General features: G+C 46.9%; 1 protein-coding gene across 1 annotated transcript in view; it reads left to right on the top strand.

Annotated features, from left to right (window-relative positions):
• The window catches only part of COL27A1 (collagen type XXVII alpha 1 chain), a 160,687-nt gene that overhangs the window by 68,421 nt on the left and 68,212 nt on the right, over positions 1-24,054 (top strand). The window contains exons 14-24 of the mRNA XM_059828735.1: positions 2,420-2,464; positions 6,082-6,135; positions 6,553-6,597; positions 14,430-14,483; positions 15,209-15,262; positions 15,418-15,471; positions 17,345-17,398; positions 17,704-17,757; positions 19,715-19,759; positions 21,088-21,141; positions 22,604-22,648. Of these exons, the coding sequence (XP_059684718.1) occupies positions 2,420-2,464; positions 6,082-6,135; positions 6,553-6,597; positions 14,430-14,483; positions 15,209-15,262; positions 15,418-15,471; positions 17,345-17,398; positions 17,704-17,757; positions 19,715-19,759; positions 21,088-21,141; positions 22,604-22,648 (558 nt within the window). The remainder of the gene's footprint in view (positions 1-2,419; positions 2,465-6,081; positions 6,136-6,552; positions 6,598-14,429; positions 14,484-15,208; positions 15,263-15,417; positions 15,472-17,344; positions 17,399-17,703; positions 17,758-19,714; positions 19,760-21,087; positions 21,142-22,603; positions 22,649-24,054) is intronic.

Consider the following 24,054-nt stretch of genomic DNA (forward strand, 5'->3'; position numbering starts at 1 on the left):
CTTTCCATCCCCTCCAGACAGAGCAAAGACTCTTCCAACCGCAGGGGCGTTTTTGCCTCCTACCAACTTGCTGAGAACTGTTGAGCCATCACATTCCAGATCCCCGTTCCCGGAGCGCTTTAGCCACTCCAATTAGTCTCTTAATCACAGGAATTAGACATGGGAAAGGACTGTTGATTCATCTCCTTGTCTCTTGTCCCAGTGCCCAGTTCATGCACTGAAAAAAGGAGAATAGAGCCCAATTTCCCTCTCAGGTCAGGGACTGGGCTGTCACTACTGATAGCCAGGAAAGAGCACCTGTAAATCTTCCATTTCCCAAGCCAGGGAATGGCTCAAATTAACAACTAATCCCCTCCACCTCTCCCAGGGGAGTCCACCCCTCTTCTTCCAAGAGGAAATCCTCTTGCGTTAGACATAAGGCCATGCATTTCCACATTTACCCTTTCTCCTGAGGAATATCCACATGACATAACTCAGAAATCTAAGCAGTCCCTCCTGCAACTAGTGGGACCGAGAGCCGACCATCCACCCAGTCTCCATCCCAGCCAGCCTCAGAGCCTGCAGAGCTTGCTGGGAAACCCAGGCCACCGTGCAGCTCCTGTGCGAAGCATTCCTGAGGATATTCCCTCTTCTTGCTGAGCCTAGTAATGCCCGGCCTTGACTGAAAGCTCAAAGCTGACCTTATTACAGTAGCTCTGAGGACGCAGAAATCCCACCCGTGAGGAGCAATTGCTCCACAGATGTCCCAGTGATGCAGGAAAGGAACCGGCCATAAAAAAGCAATGCTAGGCTGGTTGAGATTATGAAACGCTTTTTGTGTGTGCTTGCCCAATAGTCCTTTACTCCACTTCCCATAAAATAAACACACGTAACCCTTTACCCAAGGAGGCTGAGCACATTTTGTCACGTTGTGTCCCCTTCTCTTTCATTCCTTCACTAGGCAAACCTTTCCATAAAAGGGGAGCTTTATTGCACTGACGGGGACTCCACCAGATGTGCGCCATAAACCGAGCTGGTCTGTCAAAGAAAGTAGCCAGCGTGATCCAGAGCAGGGGTAGGGTTGTCTGAATGAACAGGAAGTTTAGTATTTCCAATGCACTTGTTTTGAGAGGCCTTGTTGGAGACGGAGGTGTGTAAGAGCAGGTCCTTGCCCTGACAAGCAACCCACTGTCAGTGCGGCAAGAGAGTGGGTGATCCACTGACAGAGACATGGGGACAGGCTGAGCATCACATAGGGATTGCTACAGTACTTAGGTACCTGGATAGGTGATTTGTGTGGGTCTGACACAGCTTCTCTATTGCACTTCTCCGGGAAATGCCATCAGGCACCTGCCGGCACTCCTGGCACCTGCGCGTCTTTGGAAAGCTGGCACGGAGGGAGTTTGTGGTGAAGCTGAGAATTCAAACCAGCCCCACAAACCCAGATAGAAGTCTGTCCCTCGGAATGGTGCGCTCTGAGGTGCTCTTGAAAAGCCTCTACGGGGAGCTGGTGCTTTCCAAAATGCCCTGCTTGGGAGCAGTAAGAGATGGCAAATGGGCACAGAGCCCAAGAGGAAATCTCTGCAGTTCATCTCCTGCTCTCTGCTGTGTGATTAAATGTGACTCGTCCTCCAAGCAAGTGCTGGGTTCCCTGCAGAGAGCTCCCTGCTCCAGGGACGGAGGTGCTGAGCCACCTCCCTGCAGATGAGCTGCAGCCCAAAGGTTAGGGGCTTTTTCTGAAAATTACAGAAATGTCCAGTTGATGGTCTGGACAGGAGCCCAGCTGGATGAGGCAGAGTGCAGAAGACGCTGCTGGTTCCCCACCTTAAACCAGCTCTTAGATACAGGAGGAGCAGCCTTGGAGCACCCCGAGTGCCAAACACGCTCCCAGGACCCATCAGCCAGCACCAGAAGCTGGCACAGCCTCTCCCCAAATTATCCAGTTTCATTTTCATCCAAGTCCTCCCTTTCTTATGAGTTTTATTGTTCCTTAACCACTCCCAAAACCCCCACCTTTCCCACTACAGAGCAGCAGCTTTCCTCTCCTTCCCACCTTAGCTCTGCTGCCCCCGTGCCCGCTCCCTGCCCTGGTCCCTCTCCCTGCCCATGCCTTCATCTCACCTGGGGCAGGCTCCCACCCGCTCCCCTGCCTGCACAGTGAAATGCTTCTTTTATCCAGCCTTCTCCTGGGAGGGGAGGGCAGCCCTGCAAATAACTGCCCAACAACAAGCAGCCCTGTGTCTGGAGAGGCTGTGCTCACAAGCGCGCTCGCTAAGATGGAAGCTCTCGATCAGTTTGGCTGGGGAAGGGGCTGGGGGGGGACGGAAGGGGGAGGAACGGTCTTTTCCCTTCCCTCAAGTTCTTGAAACACTGAGCTGCCTTTCAGCCTCTGTTTGTCTACAAAGTGTCCGTAACCATGTCGGTTTGTCTTTCCTTTTAGGGAGAATTGGGAGCCCCAGGTCCTCCTGGAGTCCTTGGACTCATTGTAAGTACAAAAACAAATGGAGATCTGGCTTCTGGGGCTTTAACCCTTCCAGCCTGCATAACTACACACAGATTTTCTTCTTCCTGTGGCAGGGCAGTGAACAGGAGGACTGTTTGTATGGGGGAGGCGTGACGCCTGGGGATAGAGGAGGTTGCCTGGTAGACTGGGAGGTGGAGGAGGGCAAACCCTTTCTAAGCAAAAGGGGACAGATTAAAGGTTTGCTGTTAGTCCCCTTATTCCTAGATAACTTGCCCTTTTGATAACATTTACCAGGGTATTTCTTCAAAGATGCAATATTCATTCCACACTAGGATCTGTCGTCTTTTAAAAAGCAAGCGCCTGTAAGCAGTAACCTGAGGACACACAGTTCTTGCTCGCTGGAGAGACCGTGGGCAGGAACTCTCTGTCCTCTGGGTATACAGGAATTTTACGTGCACTCTCACCATCCCATCACTAATCCAGGTAATTATGTACACAGCCAAATTCCACCCTTCATTACACTCTTTCCCAGCAGGAGATAAATGGCTGTAAGGATGGGTGGCAACTCATCCTCTGGCAGCTGTGCTGGGGGTTAGTGAATGCCCAGCTGAACATATTATGGTTTATTTTTAGGTCTCGGTACTTGTTTCAAGCTATTTCCTTCCATGCACAAAAAGTGGTAGGGTCTGTTAGTACTACAGCATTCTTTCAAAATGATTCCTCCTCGGCTATGATAATCCTTGAAAACTTGACTTGCAATGAATGGTTAAAACCCTTCCCCTTTTGCCTTTCCATAGCTTAAATTATAGGAGTGTGTACGTCAGCTGAGATCAAGGCCTCGATTGCCCTAGACATTGCACAAACATAGAGCACCAAACCCAGAAATCTTAGACTCCATGGGGGAAAAGCAGAGAACATGGTGGAACAAGCGTACCTGTCTTGCAGATGGGGGATTGGGGCAAAGGTGGATTGAGGCTTTGGAAAGGTTTTTGTGGAACCAGCAATCAGGTCTGTGTTTTCCCTTGTTAGTGGAGATGAAAGTAGCTACTTTAGCCATAGCAGCAGAAGGGACGTGCTGGCAAAGAGCTGTAAGAGGAAGATTGCTATTGAAAAGAATATGATTGAAGGTATTGTCCAAATTGGATCCTATCTCCTAGCTTTTTGGCAAGATTTTTCTTAACCTGGTTGCTATTATCTCACAGGTATTTGTTTGTTGGAAGGCGAAAGGTCCGATACAGTAAATGTGATTAAGATCCTTTGAGAGATGATGGAGTCAGGAGGCTGCCTGTCCTCCCCTCCTAGCTGGCCCCGCCAGTGCCATGCTGTCATGTGCTTGGGATAGATCGCAGGGGCCAGGAAGGACGGGTTTTGCCTGGAGATGATCTGCAGTGAGGACAGGCAGTGTGTGGTTTCTAACCTGCCTTTGTGATCATGATGTTCTCGTCTCATGTTGGCTGCAGCAACCCAAGTGGCACCAAATTCTATGTGAGGTAGAACTAAATTGCTTTTTCCCTGACTGGCCCCAAGATCTGGCATTGCATGTCTTAGACCAGGATTTAGCTCCATCACCAGGTATCTGGGGTCTGTCACCTTCTCTGCCTTGATCCATTGTTATGTTGGTTTCTACTGACACCCCAAGTTCTAATGTTTTTGCTGGAAAAAGGCAAAACCAGCAGTTCTCCTTTTACTCCTAAGCCTGGTCTGTCTTAAATTCTAAATTTCTTCTCCCTTCCTGTCCAGACGAAGAAATCATCATTCCTGTTGTGAGCTTCTTCCTAGCTTTACTTTTAAGGCAGAAAGTCAGTCCTTTGCAATGCTGTTTTTTCAGGAGTCACTTGCTGCAGCGGTAGCAACCGGCTGCTGTCTTTCCCCGTTAGCCTGTTGGTACCACTCTGAGCAGATAAAAATTTCAAACTGAGATTCAGGTCAAACTGAGTCACGTCTTATGTCCCAGGGTAATATGCAACTCCTGAATTCAGGATGCGGGAGCATCTCTAGTGGGATTGATCTAAGAGTGGCCTCCCCCATCCTCCTGGGGAGAAGGAGGCACATCCATCCCACCTTCTCCTCTCTGCGGGACAGCACCAGCCTCCTTCCTGGGGGTCTGCAGCGTGGGCCTCACGCTGCAGGGCATGGGGAGGGCGGCTGGGTGTTTGCTCCGGGCTGGCACCCGTTCAGTCGCTTCCTTCCTTCCCGGCTACAGCCACCCCCGGGGACCGGCCGGGTTCCCGGCTGCCTCCACGCACCCGGCAGGTGTTTGGGTTCGCTCTTTAAGAGAGGCTGAAGGGCAGAATTAGATGTAACTAAAGCCTCTTGCTCTTCTAATTAACTGTGGGGGCAAAGCTTTAAGTAAATGCGTTTCTACAAGAAGCCTTTATGCTGGGAGGTATGAAAAGGGCATCTGTTCAGGCGGCTGCAGCCCAGCGCTCCCAGCGTGGCTGCGGGCCCGTGACTGCCGACCAGAGAAGCGCTCCTTCAGCAGAGCCTTCCCTGTTTATTTACACATTGCAGGCAAGGCTGGTGCACCGTATCACTGACTCCCTTCATGGGCAGAAAGCAGTCAAAGCCTGTTTAAATGCCGGCCACTGAAGGGTTTCTTTTATACGTGCACACGCAGGTACACGCAGCAACCGTGAACTCCGGTGTCCTCCTCTGCTGCAGTTTCTCGTACAAGTCCCGACATGCGATGCCGTGCTGACTTCTCGCTGCAGCAGAGTGGCCACACTGATGAGACACCTCTGTCCTTTCCTCCTGTTTCTCCTCTTTCCTCCCCATATCATTTTTAGATTTCAGAGCTCAGTAGCAACCCAAATTTCTTGACTATTGCCTTTTTTGCCCTTTGGGTCTATGCCCTTTTTAACACACCGTCAGACCTCCCTCCAGAGAACTCAGGAATACTGTGGTAAATTCTTTTTGAGAACATGAGTAACCTCACCAAGAATAAATATACTCTGGGGTTGTCTTAAAACAGCTCAATATTTTAATGTTGCAAACAGTGGAAGAGGGAAATTAATCCATTCAAAATTCAGGAGGAACATACAAAAAAAAATTCTCAGATTCACAGTTGCAGACTTCACAGTAGTCTCTTAATTGATTTTCCATTAATTTACCAGCCTGAATTCCTCATCTAATTTTTAAGTGAATCCAGGAACGCCGGCTCCTGGTTTTGGAGTCTGACGGCACTGCCCGACACCCGCACGTCCTGTGGCGCAGGAGCAGGGTGCTCCTGTGTCATCCGGGCATCCAGCGCACTCTGCCCAAGTGCCGTGGCCACGCGCAAGGGCAGCAGCGCGGTGGGGCCGGGTGCGCTGATGATGGGGGACAGCTCACATCTCCAGTAGTTAGTGTCAAGCTGCTTTGGGGGTGTCTGTGGCGAGAGCAGGATGCAAATAGGAGCTGCTGTGCTCCCCTCACGTGACTGCGAGGCAAACACCCTGCGCTTTTTTTTACTTAGAGGCTGTCTACACATTAAAAGCCTCTTGACTCATGCCAGGATGCTGCTTCTGCTGAATTCAGTGGTGCAAGTCCTATAAATTGAGGGATACTGAGGGACCAGACAGGAGAGGAATTCCACACCACATACAGCTATCTGTTGGTTTTGCACCTAATGACTTTAGTAATGTTTGTTCTCTTACTAGGGTGACATGGGCTCTGTTGGACCGATAGGCTATCCGGGACCAAAAGGCTTAAAGGTGAGAGAATAACTGAGCTGTGTGAGCTCTTGTTCCTCCATGGCAGGGCTGAAGATTATTCTGTTCCTCCCTTGGGTGACAGTGATGGTCCTGAGAGAAAGGACGGGCAGTACTGATGCTTGTCCATTGACCCAGGCACAGGACTGTTGAACACAACATCCCACTGGCAGTCTGCAGTAGGTGTAAGTCACTGGAGAATCCCAGGGGCATTTTCCCTGTGCACCTCCAGCCCATGACGGGTGTTTAAAGAATGTGTGATGGAGCACGCTTTGGGAGCAGCCTGGCGTTTGAATTCGGGGCTGTGCGAGGCCAATGCTGTGGGTCTGAGCCACCAGGTCCATCAGGGACATCAATGTCATAGACCTGAGCATGTCTTCACAGTGGCTCAGTCTCACTCTGGACTTTCTTTTGTTTCAGGGGCTGATGGGAAACCCTGGAGAACATGGACTGAAAGGTGATAAGGTGATCTGAATACTCCCTTATTGCACTGTGTTTTAATTTTGCATGTGGAAACCCCTTTCTATCTTCTCTTTCTTATTCAGCACCATGGTACTGGTTCCACTCCGGCTGTCTCTTTGCTCCCATCCTCCCTCCTTTCTTGAGCACTCCAGTTTTGATTTTTCTTTCTTTTATGATATCTGTCCCATCCCCATTTCCATAGAGCTCTGTTATAGACCAGTTATGCTCAGATCCTCTTTGAAGCTTCTGTTTCCCACTGATGATGATGTCTGCTCTTTCACTGGGCTTTTATGTTTTTACATTGGTGACATGATGGGGTGGGGAGGAGGGTGAAGACTTAACAACACTGACAGTGGGTTTGCATTAATGCATTTGGGAGAAACACAGCATGTGACAAAGCAGCACAGCTCACTGGATCAAACAAACCAGCTGGATCCCCGGGAAAAAACTGCTCTCTGTTAGATACCTCTGCTCCTGTTCAGAGAGGCTCACCTCGGTTCAGCTTCCTGCCGAGAGGAAATTGCCTTGTGCCAAACTGATATAAATCACTTTAGAAAAAGAAAAGAGGAGAGAGGCATTGATTGCAATGATTTAGTGCTGCTGGCACAAAAACACGCAGCTTGAGCTAAATCAGCATGAAGCTGTATGTGTAAATGTCTCACTGTCATGAGAACCATCCTCCTACAGATACTCGACTGTAGGATTTATTTAGTCTGAAAGAGTGGGAGGTGCAATCACTCATTGTTGGCTCTGATTGCTCAGGAGGGCAATGGAAAATGACCATTAAGTGTATTCTCCTCCTCCTGTCTGATGCTTTATTCTCTTGTTAGATGTTTGCTTTTAGAGAATGATTTAGCAGCCCAAAACTGCACAGGGGGAAGTAGTGTCAAGCCAGTTGATGCCACTCTCCTTATATTATAGCAGCTCTTTGCCAGGGCTCCTGTGTCTGCAGTTTCCATTTCTCTCCTCTACTGCCTTTTCACTTTTGTAGGGAGGAAGCGCAGGGCAAGAGAAGGACGTTTTCTTTAGGACAAGATTAAGAAATTGTAGCTGGTTTCTTGGCTCAACACCAGTTCCCAGAGCCCACAGATTCTTCTGTCTGCTCCTTGGAAAAAATGGTTGAGTATCTTAAGAATCACCAACATTTAAATCATTGCTTAGCAAAATTAACCTTCCTGGACGTTATAGTCTCCATCACTTTACACAGATTGCTCTGTTTATCTCCAGTATTTGTCCAGCCGCTGCTATCACAGTAACCAAATGGCTTGCAGCTCTCCCTGGAGTTATCTTTACAATACTCCCAAGTGCAGAATTATCCATCTTCCCCCAATAATCCCATGCTCAGTCTTGCAGCCTCTCTCCTGAGGTGCAGGAAACCTTTTCTCTCCCTCCCTAGCTACCTCTCCCGCCGCATTTTCCTCGGACAGGACAGACTTCCTTCCTGGCTTTCATTACATCCCTTTCCTAATCCAAGACGGACAAACCATCCCTCCTGCTCAAGCCTTCTCTGTCCGTAATGAGCTGACTTTAGTTCAAATATCCTGGGTGCTATCAAACACTCAAATCAGACCAATGATGATTTCTGAGTCAGAGCAAGCTTCCAAACAGCTTATACGTATCCTTCCCAGCAGTCCAACAGCCAAAGGGCTGGGAAATATAAGGTAAAGGAAATTCAGACCTACTTAGGCATTGGTGGCCACAATTCTCATCTGCTCAGGTGAAGGCACGCAGCTCTGGCATTGCGGTTTTTAGCCAAAGCATCTGAGTTTGCTGCACCTGTTTGCATGAGTATAGACAAAGTTCGTCAGCGCTCCTTACATTTGGGGGAGGATTTGGCCTGAAATAGCTTTGTGGTTTTTTCAGTTATTTGGTTTTCTGATTTGTTGGTCTTGCTGTTCAACTAGTTGGCCCAGTTTATAATACATCCCTTCTCCAACTGATCAAAAGGCTGTTGCATTCGTTTACTCCCATGTTTCTTTAGTGAATGGCACCTTTAAGCCTTTTTATTTTCTCTCACTCTGATTTGGGCATCATGAGCAAAAACACTTATCCCTTCTTACAGCTTGTTTACATTTGTGTTTTAATTGTTTATGCCCTGGTTCCACTAAGAAATTCAAATGATATCTGGTCTTGCTGCTTTTGCTCAGTTTGTAGTAAGGGAAAAACTCTACCTTCAAAGAGCTCGTGGTCTAAATGCACGTGTGGTGGAAGGAAGGGACATTTATGCTCTTCATGTTATGTGAGGGCTTCTGAGTCGCAGAAGTGACCAAGGAGGAGGTTGCTAGAGGTGGGAAGTAGTCCAAGTAGCCTCTTGGACCCTCTCCTTGCTGGGATCATCTTTCCTCTTGCTGCCTGCCTTGTTTCAATGAAAAGGTTTTCTATCTCAGCCTTTATTAAGAAGGTGCATCATAAATCTTTCTTTGCCACCCTTGTTTTTGCCACATGGTTTTTAATTGAAGCTGATCTTAGAAATATCTGACTTAAGGTCATCCCACATACAGGAAAGTAGAGGCAGGATCTCTGTGTTCACTTAGTGCCCGGTTGGGCTTGGGTCACAGGAAGGACCCTGCCTGGAGCAGAGGGATTGACTTGTGTTGGAGGCTCCCTTCTGTAATCTCTCACCAGTCGTGTCACTGCTAGTTTCTGCTGCTATTGCTATTTTTAGGCTGTGACATCTTATTTAAAGGCTTTCTCTGGTTGCTTACTATTCTTTTTCTGTCCATTAGATTTTGACTTCATTATAACTCTCCATCATCTTCTTTAGACAAAACTGTCTTACTGCTATGACCAGAAGCATAAGCAACCTCCCTGAATCTTGTATTTATTCTCTATGTCTGTCGATCTGAAAGTTTGCCTCTTGCCATTCTAGAAACATTTCCAAACCGCGGTTGTATGCAGTCTGCCTCTGCAGAGATCCTTATTCAGATCTTGGTCACCTCCCAAGTAGCAGAGTTCCCCTCTCTGCAATTACAAGGGTGAATTTAGCTAACTAGTTGGCGATGACAGTCCAGCCACCGTGCAGCAACCTTTTCCCTGCATTTTGGTGTGGCTCAAGCACACCCATCCCACTGTACCACTTTACGAGCCTATGAGGTCCCTGAGTTCCCTCTGAAGAGCAAATTATTTCAGACTTCCAAGCTGTTGCTGCTTTCCTGCAATGCCTTCATTGAGAATGCTGCAGGAGAAGGAGCCAGCATGCAGAGCCAATGCACTGCCCATACAGCAGAAAGATGTGTTAAGAGCCCGGGAGTTCTGTTTACACCCCAGCTTGTGAACAGGGTTCAGAAATCAGTTGAAGACGCATGATTTTCCAGAGGGGTTGAGCTGCCATCTGCCAACTGTCCAAGCATCTTTCCTGAGACTGTCAGTGGGCGCCTCAAATGGCTAGTCCATCTCTGAAAGACCTGAGCCATATGCTAAGTGTGTTGAACGTGCAAGATGAATGAATCCAAGTACTACCACGCACAGACGAGACCTGGGCTCAGCCAACAGTAGCTGTCAGCCTTACTAAGCATACCCATTCCAGCAGCAAATCAACACCCTACACCAGAGAGTCCCAGCCTACCTGAGCTACATCTACAAGGCTGAATCTTGTATGAAGATGTCAGGAGGATTCTCTGGAAAGTGGTTTCTAATAAAACCCTTTAGAAATGGAGGCTTTTCCCGAAGGGTTGTGAGGGATTATTACAGAAGTGCAGTAGTCTCCCATTACATGGCCAGAGGGGAGGGGGATAAATGTACTGGCTCTACCCTGTGCTCCTCCACTGTGGTTTTCAGAGCGCTGGTAAACATAGAGTTAAACTTCATATTTAAAAAAAAAAAAAAAAAAAAGCCCTAGACATTTGGCAGTATCTGAAATGCTGGGTCACCAGGGGGGGAGAGCAGCAAACCTCACTGCTCCATGCTGACAGTAATCCGTAAACTTGCGTAATTAGTAATTCACGGCAGATGAGAGCAGCCTTGGGGACTTCACACCTTCCATCTGCTGCCACTCGTGGACTAGCCCAGGTTTGAGCGGGAATAGGGACTTTGAGAGTGTCCCATGTCCTCCCTGGCAAGGGACGGTCATTTTCCTCCAGCTGTAGTTCTACAGAACTTGGCCTCTTCTGCATGTCCAAGTGGAGCTGCCTGTGCTGTGCCCTGTGTTACTCCCCTGGGACCCCACGGGACTGCGGGAGCAGCCATAGGTGCTGGTGTCGCAGGGTACCAGGAGCACAACCCATACCACTCATGCCTGGCTTGCCCCGTCAGCTCCAACCTTCATCCTTTGCACCCTTTCTGAGGATGTGTTGATGAAGATTTAATTAGATGTCTTGAAATCTCCTGTTAAACCCATCTGTCTTGATCGCATTCAAGCATGTGTCCTTGTATCCGTTTGTCTTTTTGTAGCTGAGGAAAATTCCCTTCACTCAACGGCAGTCAGATCAGATGCCGGTAAAACCTAAGCATGATGACAGGGTGGCTGGGTGGTGCATGTGGGCAGCAGGCATGTAACCGAGGCTGCCACCTCGATCCACCTGGGAGAAGGTCCTCACTGCAATGCTGCACCTTTCAGAAACGCTGCTACCATTCTGCTTTGCCATGACAGGAGTAGGAACCTGCTTTGACACTGAGAGGGTTTTCCCCTTCCATGAGAAGGTGGTTTTCACTGTTTTTTGGACTTTGTTTCCTGTGTTGTCAATATTCTCCAAGGTGCAGCTCATTAATCCCAAATGCATGCATCACACGGTGGAGACCAGGCATGAGCTAGAATAAGGGGCAATATCCCACTCCTCCTTCAGCAATCACATCTTTGTATCTAGCAGCTAGACAGGCAAGTACAGAGCAACCAATGCTAGCCAACCCCTTCTGCATCCCCCATAAAAGCTTGGTACCACAGAAGTTAATGATGTTTTTTACAGCTTCGTTTTTCCCACAAAATGGGTCATCCTTCTGTTTCCATTTATATGTTGAGAGGGTTGCATCTGGTCTATAGGGAGGAGTGGAATTACTGTATAACCCTGAAATAAAGAGTAGTCTTGAGAAGACCATGTGATGTGATGAGTACGGAGGAAAGGTGGAGGAAGTGGAGGAAATCCTAGCTACTTGTTCACATAAAGGAATTTTATGAATCAGGACATCTGTAACTTGTGAAGGACACGGCTCAGTAAAATACCTCTAGTAGTTTTGCAGTGTTAGCTCCCCTTGTATTGCTAAGCAGAAAGTCTTGGGAAAAGAGATGTCCAATCGAGAGCAAAATGAGTTTTTTGCACAGAGAGCTCTGCGTCCTACAGACCACAAACCCGCCTCACTCTTGCAAATCTGTCACTTCCCTCATAGCCCCTTTTCTGTGCAGTGTGATGTTAAGAAGGGCCTCAGGGTCTCTGAAGCTGCATTTCTTTTTATAGTGAAACATGAAGCATGGGCAATATCCCATGGGCAGAGCCTGTTTGTAATTTCAGATTGTACATTCCTCCTCCTTCCCATGAGCAAAGTCCTTGCAGCCCCTTTTCATCACCTTGGCCTCACTTTTTTTAATAATAAACATGCCTTTCCTCTTTCTTCCTTATTTTTTTCCTCGTGTTAAGGACACGCACCCTGAGTCACAGTTCCAGATTTACTGAGCTCAAGGCAGGTGAAAGGGGGTGTCCTGGTCCTCAGTTTTGGTTTAAGATATTAACGGCCACTGCAGATGGATCGTGACATTTTGTTGTGCTATTGCAATAGCACGTGAACATCTTGCGTGTAGCGCAGCTAAAGAGAAGAGATGTGTTTTGTCTTTTCTATTTCCTTCTTTACCCTCTCTAAGGCCCATTTCTCAGAGTTGTTTAAAAACTGTTTTCTCTGCCATGCAATCGCTATGCCACTTTGCTTAAAGGTCAGCGATAAAGATTTGTTCCTGCCTTTTGCTATGCTCAGGAAACTCTTTTCTTACGGTAGGCATTTCTTAATGTCCAAGTATTTCTTGCAAAACAGTATTTCAATGGCCACTTATACTGTCTGGGTATAAAACTGCTTAATAAAAAAAAAATAATCTTTTTTTTTGACCCTCAGCATAGGTGATAAAGACAAGGAGTTTTCAGAGCAAACCTCTCACTTTCAAGAAAAACTATTTTCCTGCTGTCTTCTGGCAGGAGCCAGAATTAGAGCTGCCTGCTGATTTCAGTGTTTTAAGCCTTGGACTAGATAAAATAAGTAGAAAATTCAGAGAAGATGAGAGAAATCTGGCAATGGCAGGAAAATGAGCTGGGTCATACAGTAGGTTTTTTGCAATCTCTATTGTATTGGGGTCCATCCGAACTGAAGCTGAGTAAATAGCTGATTGTTTCCATTTGCTCGCGTTGCCAAAAAAAAAAAAAATAAAAGGATAGATGGAAAATAGTTTAGATGAAGCAAAATGTTGGTTATTTGACTCAAATTAAAATATTTTAGGTTAAAAATTAAATGAGTAAAATTAGTTTAACTTTTTTTTAAGAACAGTATTTCGATTTTGCTATATAAAAGATTTGTTTTGAAGATGGTTCAGTGAAATGTTCTGGGAAAATTTACCAAAACATTTAAGCAAATTTAGCATGAATCCATGAAATGTTTCCCTCGTTGAATCTGCATAGTTCTTAATTATTTTTCTTCTGAAAAAGTTGTCTCCAAAAAGTCTTTCCCAACTCAAGCCTTAACCGTTCACAATTTCATTATCCCCTGCATGTTACTGAAGTAGTTAGAATTATTTCAGCTCTCTGATAACAAGTGGGTGGGTTTTGCTTGAGTAGAAGTAGACTTCCTCTGTCATCTCTTTGTAGACTTTGGCTCTGTAGCAGGAGTCCATGTGTCTTCCATGTGGACGATGTTTAAACATATAGCTCGCTGCTCTTGTATGGCTTGTTCCGTTACTAGGAAGCCAAGTTTAGAGGCACATGCTGTGCATGGGACAGAGTTCTTCTAACGGTTATTCCTGTTGGGTCTTGTCATTGTACCAAGTTTTTATAGTCATTCCTCCTTTGACTTCCAAGTAGAATTTTCCTTTCTCTGCCCTGTCATTGACTCATCCTTTGTTTAAGTAAATCACTAAATAAATGAGGTTGGAAGGGACATCAGGAGGTCATCTGGTCCAACAGCCTGCTCACAGCAGGGCTAAGAGGCAATGCAAGATAGACCACTGCTCCTAAGAAAACCTTCAGGGATACTTGTTTTCTACCCAGGGAGTCAGAATCTGTTAGGATGGTCCAAAGAGGGGAAAGAAAGATAACTTGGCTAGGAAATATTGTCAATGGTGGTGTGCTCAAAGATGGGATCCCCATCCCAATGAACAGCAGCCTCCTCCTCCCAGGGAATCTCACCCTAGATATTGGCAGTGAGATGGTACTAAAGCATAACTGGAAGTTACTCTTGTTTTCTTATGGAAGAGGATTGATCTTTGATGCCAGCACTAGGACACACTCACAGAAACCCCGAGTATTGTTTTCTTTTCTATAGAGCCTTATGAGAGGAAAGGTCCATTCATCGAAAACTAAACTAGCTCTTCTGTTCAGCTGAATTTTAACACTTCACCACCTTCACGGTTGCTGTTAGCTGGAGGAACATAGTCTCTCTTCTTGCAGCTTCTATAGAAACACAATGCTTGGGAATTCGTATTTTTGTCTCTCCTGCAGTCTCATTTCTCACTTTAGAATCAATGTTGGGAAATACATACTTTGCTCAGAATTGTTGTTACGGTTAATATGATCTCCACTTTGCCAGCAGTTCAGTTTTGAATGGAGCTAGTGGTGAGACTTTTGCTGTACGATGCACCGTCTAGCATCTACCTGGGCATTTTGGCCGTTGCTGTTGCCTATTTTAACTCTCTGGTGATGTGTATCCAGGGTGATCAGGGAGGAGCAGGTGTTCCAGGAGATATCGGCTTCCAAGGAGACAAGGTAATTGTTTTCCTTTTCTCCACCATTTTTTTTCCCTTACATAGTAGTATGTGTGGCCACCAGCTTTCTCAGCTCATCTTAAGCCACGATGAGCTGGAACAAGCTGCATCCTGCTGTCGGGTTCCCCTGCTCAGACAGTTCTCATTTGGGGCATGCTGTGCCTTTCTAAAATTCATGTGAATATATGGATTTTCTTATTACTCATAATAAAAGCAGTTCTACCAGGGACTTTCTATAAAAGGGGCCGTATCTTCATGCAGAAACTGGAAGTGATGGATGGGATTGATGGGGATGGGTGTGAATGTGTGTGGTCCAGCGGCTGCAGACTCAGAGATTTTGTCTGCTCAATGCAGCAACTTAAACCCTGACCCAGTGAAGCACTTAATGCCATGCATAACTTCTAAGCAAATGACTTCTCCCCTGTGACTACAATATGATACTGACTTCAGCTGACTAACGCTGTACTTAGCACTGCACTGGGGCCTACATGGCTCTGAGCCACAACTAACTGCAACAGCTCATGTGTTCTTCAGGGCTAAATTCAGCCCCAGCTTAGCAGAAACATCTCACTTGACATCAGTGCAACTGTCCCAGCTCCTTGCAGGCTGAGTTTAGCCCTTAGAAAGTGCTTCTCTCTCTGCTACAGTTTGGAGCTGGAGCCTGGGGAATTGGTATTTTTTGATGCTTCATTGTTTTCTGAAAAAATGTGTCTGTCTCTCTCTCAGGGCAGCCAGGGTTTGCCTGGGGTCCCTGGGGCACGAGGGAAGGCAGGCCCCCTGGTAAGTAACCAAGCGTTCTCGGCTTCCTCATCTCCCCTTCTAAAGGTTCAGTGCCCAGCTGGAAAGCCAGCTTGGCAGGGGTGTGCTATTCTAAACAGGAAAGCCAATCGCCAGGAGCCAGCTCACTTTTCTCCATGTTTTTCCGATTTCTGCAGGGAAAAGTCGGTGACAAAGGTCCAGTTGGGTTTCCAGGACCACCCGGCCCTGAGGTATGTCCCACCACCTCCTTCTCACATCTTTCCTTTCTTCGGTAACTTCTGCATCATCCTTTTTTCACGATAACACCTCTCTCCCGTCTCGTTTTGCCTCTGCAGCAGTAGTTATTCCATGTCTGCAGCTTGCCGCCCCGCTGAGAATCAGCATTCTGATAAACACCCATGTGGCATTTGAGAGACTGTTAGAGATGCCTATCTCCTTTCCCCACTGGAGGTTTTGAGCTCTGGAGGCGTGTATAGACAGGCCCACATAGGGTTTTGATTAGGCGGCATATGCATATAGCTGTTGTTAATTCATATGGAAAGCAAGAGCCAAACGCTGCCTCCCATGTGGGCACCCAGCCCGGCCGAGGGAGGGGATGGCTGCTACCGCTCAGCGTGACACCTGAGCTCTGATACATTTACCAAACCAAAACTGGTGTGTGCCAGGGTCATAGCCTTTGCTAATGATGGGCAGATGGATTACTTTAGGACAATGGCACACCAGGGTTCCACAAAAATGTCAAGGCAGAAAGAGCTTTGCTGTGTTGTAGGATTTACTGTTATTTAATGAATTGAGGTCCACTTTTGTTCGAAGTGAGAGATGGGGCAAACTGTCCACCTGGTACCCTCTGACCACCCTGCACTCAGATTTCCTGATTTCCAACTGCCATTCCAAGCCTTTTTCTTCCTGATCTTTCTGCGCAAGTCCTATATGTAACAGCTTGTTCTGTTCTTGTTCAGGAAGGTCAGTCCCCAAAGACTGTCTCTAACCTAGCAAGAGCCCCAGACTGTCGCCCAGTCACTGGCCAGACTCTGTGGACACTGGTCTTTCTACTCGCCATGTTGTTCTCTGGCCCTTGAAGTTGTTCTTCAACTGCTTTTGCAGGGCAGAACACTCATTTCTTGAATCTTGCATCTCATTTTCCACCTACCCTCCTCTTTTGAGTGTAGGGCTTCACTTCTCTGCTAGGGTATGATGGTACATGAGTGGTGATGAGGTAGGGGGGATCAAGATGGGTTCATGGCCCATTCTGCATCTGATGGTTTCCTGGTTTTTCCTTCCACTTTTTGTCATAGATATCGTGGAGTGTTTTTTTCAGTTTTTTCCCCCCACAAAATACCATTTCAAGTAGAAAAAGACCTTTACTGCCCTTACCAAAAAATTTGCCATGGTGATACTTAAATGCAGGACTAGCTTCCCCCAGCACATCGTTGGTTTTCTCCTTCATAAGCAACCAGACAACATCTGTGAGATGCTGGAGAGCCACTCCCAGCACATCTGATGGTCTGTTTTCCCTTCATCAGTGTTCTGGTATTTTGCTGGGTCTGGAAGGGCTCTCGGTCAAGTGCTGCCACTTAGCAATCGTTCCTCTTTGTTGCTATTGGAAATAACCACAGATTCCTTTGTTTCCTCAGCGAAGGGCTGGTGGGTGGAAAGGAGTCGCTGCCCGGCTGAAGGCAGCAGCTAATGAGCGTGTCAGCACCTTTCCTAATTCCTCGCCTGCTTCCCTTTGTCGCTGAGGCGTGCAGTTCGTTTCTCGGAGCAGTGAGATTATGCGCTGACTCATAAAGATTAATTAAAACCCAAATTGCCATTTTTAGCTGTGTGATGACAGGGAGGCCCTCACAGCAATAAATCTTCTAAGAAGATGGACCTAAAGGGAACTGCTGGGAAAGGCTGCTCTTGAATCAAACCGATAGCGCTGCTCCCATTCTCTTGTTTCATTGCCTCTAGAAGCCGGGCGGTAGCCCACACGTGGACGCTGCCAGCACATAACAAATGTCTCGGCTCTAAGCCTTTCATTAAAACTCTGACAGAGGCCGTCTTCCGAAGCTGGCTGCAAAAGTCCACCTATGCACTCTGATTATTTCTCATTTTCTTCAGGGCTTCCCAGGTGACATTGGCCCTCCAGGAGAAAACGGTCCTGAAGGCCTGAAGGTGAGTCGAGCAGAGATTGAAGCTCTGTGCAGGGTGGGAAGCAGCCAGGGAAAGCAAAGTAGTGGGAAGGGGGGAGAGAGAAAGCCCTGGAGATTCCTAAAGATTGTCCTGGCCAGTGTTTCAGCTTGGTCTGTTTGGTTTGAGGTCCCTCCAAGTGCGGGGTTTTCTTTTTTCAATTTTTTTTCTGTAACAAAATTGACATTGGATGATGTCCCATGGCTGTGAAAGAGACTTTCTCATTTTAATTGCCCTTCTGAGCTTGTGTTTCTGTTTTCTGAGTATCTTTTCCTTTGGCTCTCTCTCAGGGAAAGCCAGGAGCACGAGGTTTACCTGGGCCGAGAGGACTGCCTGGACAAGAGGTGGGTGTCCTCAGACCAAAGCAGATTGGATTTAAAGAATACTGTTGAATTGTGAAGATTAATGCATGCTGAAATGGTGCCTGCGACTTGAAATCCTCCGGTCCCTCTGAATCTGGAAGCAAATACTTATTTATATTCAGTGATCAGAGACCTGCAGAAGAGGAGCTTCCACTAAGTTGCAGTTCTGTGATCTTCGCTTCCAGTCACTGCTGGCATCTGCTGACCCTAAACTCTGCATTGGCTTTTCTTCTAAAGTCTGTTCCCTGACACCCACACACAGCCAGAATGGGTGTTAATGCCCTTTTCCCTGCACATCCCCTTGCACAGGCATGCCCTGACCTGGCTTTTGCTTTCTGCTCCTTTTAAGTGTGTTTTCTTTCAACTGTGAGACCTGCAGACTCCACTCTCTCACACGGGGCAATATCCTTCTGTAAAAAGAGCACATAAACTGCAATTGCTGTTCTGCAAAGATTCATTTGCCCCGGCATCTCTGAGCTTGTACCTTTCACTTACCGCTTCATGTGAAAACCTGACGCTTCATTCCACTCACAGTCACTAAGAAGGGACAACTGTCATTGATTTACTTGTCCTGGAGCTGCAAATACTTTACAGCAGCAGCAGCAGAGAAGGCCTGAGTGCCCTCTGTTTATCCTGTTGTAACTCCAGTGACTTCAGTGTAGTTTCTCCTCATTTAGGCCGGTGTAAGCTGTTTGTCCAGAGTCATGAGACATTGTGCAAATAATACTCAGTGCACGCATGGGCAGGAGCTCAGTTTAATAGCACTAATAATTCTTAACTTTTGCTGGGAAGTCTTTTGCTTGCTCTCTAAATGGGATTAATGTAAATTAGCTCATTTATTTGCACTGAAATAGGAAAGAAAAAAGTATTCTAGGCAATTTACAAAGGGAATCGAAGCCCTGCATTCCAGGTTCAGGCAGGCATGACCAAGCTGCCTTCAATTTACTCTAGTTAGTGAGTGTAAAAGTAAGACTGAAGACATGGACATGGACTTTGACATAGGCTGTGCTGAAGGACTTTGAACGTGCACCAGAGCACACCACTGTGCCTTTGCCGCTGCTGTTACCCGAGGCGGTAGGTCAAGGCTGTGGATTACATCATCTTTAGAAATGTGGCACGTTGTGGGTGGTTTGTCTGCACCCTTTGAGCTGGGTTCCTGACTTCCAGTCCCATCTTCAGCCCGCCAGCTCGTGCCACTTCATTACCACGGCTGACCACCTAAATGAGAACAGCCAGAACTGTGGCTGCCAAGGGCGCTTTTAATTTCTCTCTTGGCAGTTGGTTTTAGACACTTGAGATAATTTTTGTGAAGCTTAATTGAAGGTCTCCTAGAAACTGTAGATCTGATCCTATCACATTAGAAATTGGTGTAGAGCCAAGGGAGAGGACCGAGTCCAATTGCTGTGTGAGATTTTGAGATAGCTCCATCCTGCAGCATGTGTAGTCCCATTTGAAAGCAAAAGGGAAACCTTCATACGGTTGCCAAATGGTTCTGTGGGAAATTTTGCAACACCCTTTTTGTGGAGGGGAAAAAAAAAAAGAAAGAAATCAAAAAAAGAGTAGAGAGCTCTACAGCATTCGTATTCCTGCCAAATCAAATGAAGCAGAGTTGTGCAGGCATGTCTGGGGTACCCTATGGGCCAAATCCAGCCCACGATAGGCCCAATCAACTGGTGTTGACTTTGGTCAAATTTTGGGTGGCTTTTACTGGCAGGACTTGACTTGAGATTTTTTTCCTGAGATGGGGAAGGGAGATGAGAAACCCCAGAGATGCTGAGCTGCCTGCTCTAAGATTCAGAAGGATTCAGTTGTTAAAATGTGACACCTGAGCAGACAGCCTGTGTTTAACTGCTGCTCATACTGCAGACCTTTCTTGCTGTGTGGTGAGTCCAAATTTTGTCACTACATTGCCTTTTATTTTAATTTCTTTTCACCTCAGGGAGATGAAGGACCCTTAGGACCACCCGGAGTCCCTGGTCCAGAGGTAGGTTTCAGTCATTTACTCAGTTACTACCAGCTCTGTTAACTTTGCAATGGAATTGTAGTTAAATCAACATAAAGCTTCAAACCTCCTGGTTTGGGGAGTGAACTGCCCTTCTAAGAAATATTGTCTTGTCCAGGGCTTGGTCCAGCTGCTTGATCCAGGATGGCTGAAAGTCACGGAAGTGTCTTGCACAGGGTGTTGAGTGGGACTCTAATTTTATAACTTGCTTAAAGTCTCAGACCTTTGAAAAACCCTCTAACATTTAAATAGTTCATCCTCAAGATAAAACACATTGACTGGAAACCATCCCTGTAACCAGCTCTGATGTTTCTTCCTTGATTTATAGTATTTTTCAATGAGTAGAGGGAGAAGTGAGAAAAAAGACCAGACAGTGAAACAGAGTCCTTTTTGACCTCTGCATCACTCTGTACACAGTGATGTGTCACAGAAACACAGAAGAAGCAAAAAGAATATTAACATGTCTGTGAGCTTGCCAGCTCAGGATTTTTTAATGTTTATGCACATAATTGTCATTGCAGGATAGTAAAATATCTTGAAAATTGGTAACTGTGCTGGAGCTTCTAGGTGGATCAGAAAAGAAATGTTTTATCCTGCATTTCCTCCACTATTCTGGTAGACACTTTTATTCCTTTCTGGAGCAACACAAGAAATCCAGTTACTCCAGTGCCTGGGACAGCACCATAAGTGTTCTTCTAGCCAAAGGGAAGGCTCAACATGAACCTTTTGGTCTGCAGGTTTATTTCTGCTTTTCTGGGCTGTAGCCTGGCTTCCCCCACTGTAGGGACAGTCCTACTCCCAAATCCTCTCTGGATGCCAGGGATGGAGCCCATAAGAAGCTCACATGGCCGAGTCCAACACTAGGAAGGTACCATCTTTGAATGCTCAGGCTGCTGGTGTCCTTGCTGGCATTGCTACAGGAAAACTGCTGGAAGGAGAATAAATGCAGCTGAATGCGGCACATCATAAACTAAAGGGCAGCAACAAAGCCCTTGGCTTAGTTGATTATAGTCCATGCATAATGTTTCTGATGTGACGTTTAAGTAATGGAATCAAGCTGGAGGGTCAGAAATGGGCCGAAACTTGGATCAGCCTAGGCATGTTCCCCATGGATCAAACCTGGTGTCGCTCGAGACAAAGAGCTTTCCTCTTGTGTTGCCTTGGCCTCAGTACGGACTGCTGCGTCTCTGGCACCCTGAATTCACTGGGAGCATTGCTTGTAAGCTGCACCGTATAGGTTCACGGACACACTGCTGTGACCAAGGGCAGCTGCAAGCTTTTTATGTTTATTGTTCTTCCGTGTATTTCAGGGTCGATCTGGCCGGAAGGGATTTCCGGGAAGACCTGGTCCCGATGGTCCAAAGGTGAGGAAAGAGTTTGTTCATGATCAGAGAAGCAGTGGGTAGAAGGGATGAAAGGGAGAGGGAAGTATCTTTTCTCAAATTTATCATGCTTCAAGCCTAGGGTATTCATTCCAGAGAGGACAAAGGGAACTGAGGATTTCTCTTTTTCTCTGAGTTTTGGGGTCTCTGCTTCTGCTTGGTTTCTTCAGCAAAAAGAACGATGGTGCATTTTTTAAACCACGTGCTTTATTATAAACAAGTGTGTTCCTCCCTTGATATTAACCAACCCCCCCCTCCATCATCTCATCTTATTTTCCATTGCTTCTCCACGTTTTTGTTCTAAAACAATGCACATCATTCCTATCTTTGCTGCCTAATTAGCAGCAGGAGCCATCCCAGGGCAGTCCGCTCTACAAACCCACACTCAAAAGAAAAGAGAAAACCCAACAAAAACAACCTCTTCACACAGTAAATAGCAAAAATGTGGTCTGGCAGCACATCTGGAGTATCTGCCTACTGAGAAAATACAGCTGCCATCACCCGGAGACAATACTGGTTAGCAGTGAGTGGCCTCTGGATGGCCTGTCCAGGGGCACTCCGCCGGCCCTCGAGTGCTGCCACGGCTGCCCTTAGCCCTGGTGGGTTTGAAGTTCTCCTCCTTCTCCTGCTTTTCTCTTCACCCCTCATTTTTCTCATTCTCTGAATTTCTCTCATCCTGCACTGTGATTTAGCTTATGTGGGTTCTTTCTGTGGTTTTCGTGTGGATGCTCCATGTGACAGTAACGTGCCTATGCTTGAGATTTTGCAAGAGCAGAATCAGGGTGCAGCGTTGTCGGGGAATATTTGGGTTGTCTTTTATTCTTCTGACACTTCCACCAGCAGGTGAATTTTCTGGTTCCCTTCTCCTCTGTCATTCAGGAACTACACCTTCCCATGGTGTTCGTGCTCTTCCTTCCCCATGACGTCTCTCAAATCCTTTGGTTAATCATGGTCCTTTTCTACACTATTCCTGCTGATGATGTGTTTCTGTCTTCATCTGTCTGTTTTACGTAGTCTTTCAGATTGAAATGTTATGGGTTAGAAACACCCCAACTTCAGGAACATCCCTGGTGAGAACTCATGCCTTATTAAACATGGGGATAAAGCAACCAGGACTAGGCTGTGCTACAGGAAAGCAGGCAGTTTATGTTTCAGTCTGAGTTTGGTTTTGTGAAGGTTATTTTACCACAGCAGGACCCAGCTGCTTTGGGGGCATTTCTCTCCAGAACAGTGACTCTTTGCTCCATGTTTGTGTCAGCTGTGTTTCTTGCTTTGGATTGTCTTTCGAGTCACGGTGGGTTTTGTTAAGATGTTGTTTCTTGCAGATTTTCCATAATTCACACACAGCAGCCCAAATCACGGGTGTAGAAAGGATCACGTTGTGCTGAAGGTCTGACTGGGAGCACCAAGTAACCTGTGTACCCTGTCTCCCCTTGTCCTGCAGGGTGAGCCAGGAAACGGTGGCCGACCAGGGAAAGTTGGTGAGCAGGTAAACTCTTTGTTTTCCTTGTCTGTTTGATGATCTCCTGTGTACAACGTCTCCTAGATGACCAGAGTGTAGGCAGAGGACAGTGGCCAGGGACTTCTGGCCACCTCAAACCTGTCCATAGTCCCGGTGCTCCAGCTGGGTTGCTCTTAGTCTGGCTGAAGCTCTTGGTGAACAGCTCTGACAGTAACCACGGTGTCTATTTTAAACTGGAGGTTTTTCCATAGGCAAAGTGCTCTGATAAAGTCCCAGTTCAGGTGGATGTGCTGTCAGTACTGGCAGCAGTGCAGCACGTGTGACCACTGTGCTTCTCAAGGAGGCAAAGCCTTGTTCAGGAAAAGATTATGAATTTCTGTGTATTCCTCTTATCCCTAAAAGGGCAATTTTCAGGCTTTGCCTATGTAGGTTTTAAGGGTAGGACCCTCTGCTTTGGGTGTTGTGCTGCTTTGACTCCCACTGGATTTGTTTGGGAGCAGAGGAGACAGCAGCTGAAGAAACCGGGCCCTGGGGGAGAGAGGCACTGAGCTGTGTTTCGCTGTACCGCAAGAGAGAACGTTCTGCTGGGGTAGCAGGGGACGTGCATCATCCCTGTAGGCTTCAGGGGAACCACAGGCATCAAGGAAAAAGAAACAATTGTTCCCGTGGCTCTGTGATTGAAACCAACCAACTTGTCCACCACCAACCCAGAAAATGCAGCCACGGAGCCTCCAACATGTTCTGTGCGTTCCTACTTGACCACACCACGCTGGCTGCAGCAGCTGGCCCTGGCAAAGAGGGTGTCGCTTCTCAGTACAGCTGTCCTTCCCAGCGCTTTCCCTGCTGAACGGTCAGCAAGTTTGGTTTGGTTTAGCTTGTCAGCCTCTCTGGCTCTTCTTTCCCCTGTGTGCAACAGCTGGGGGTCGCTTCTTCCATGGGGTTCTGACCAAGCGAGTCCAAAAAACAACTGAAGAAGCAAAGTTGTTCCACACATCTGAGTTCTAGTTGCAGCTTTATCACATTCTGCACGATCTCAGGCAATGCCTTCCAGTGCTCTGTGCCTCAGTTTCCCCTTCTGTGGAAGGCGTGAGACAGCTCTGAACAGTGCTTAGCACAATGCCTCCTGTTCTCAGGTGACACAGATACTGTTGTATTACAGTTAAAAATGAATTATTTAGAAGTACTTTGAGATCCCCAACAAGATGTTGTCCTTGAAGGACAAAGCATCATTAGGATTATTATTCTTTAACGTCCCTCTGGACTGACCTTGGATGAAAACTGTAGGCACTGTTCACGAAAAAGAAAACACAGCTGGCCTCTGCTGACACTGAAACCAGCACAGTGGTATGAAAGCTGCCTGTATTATTCTTAGTCAATTAGTCTCTGTCTGGAAGTATCACCCAGAAAGAATTTCCATTTCTGTACCGGTCAAG

This window comes from Gavia stellata, chromosome 24 (genome assembly GCF_030936135.1).
Source record: "Gavia stellata isolate bGavSte3 chromosome 24, bGavSte3.hap2, whole genome shotgun sequence".
NCBI classification, from domain to species: domain Eukaryota; kingdom Metazoa; phylum Chordata; class Aves; order Gaviiformes; family Gaviidae; genus Gavia; species Gavia stellata.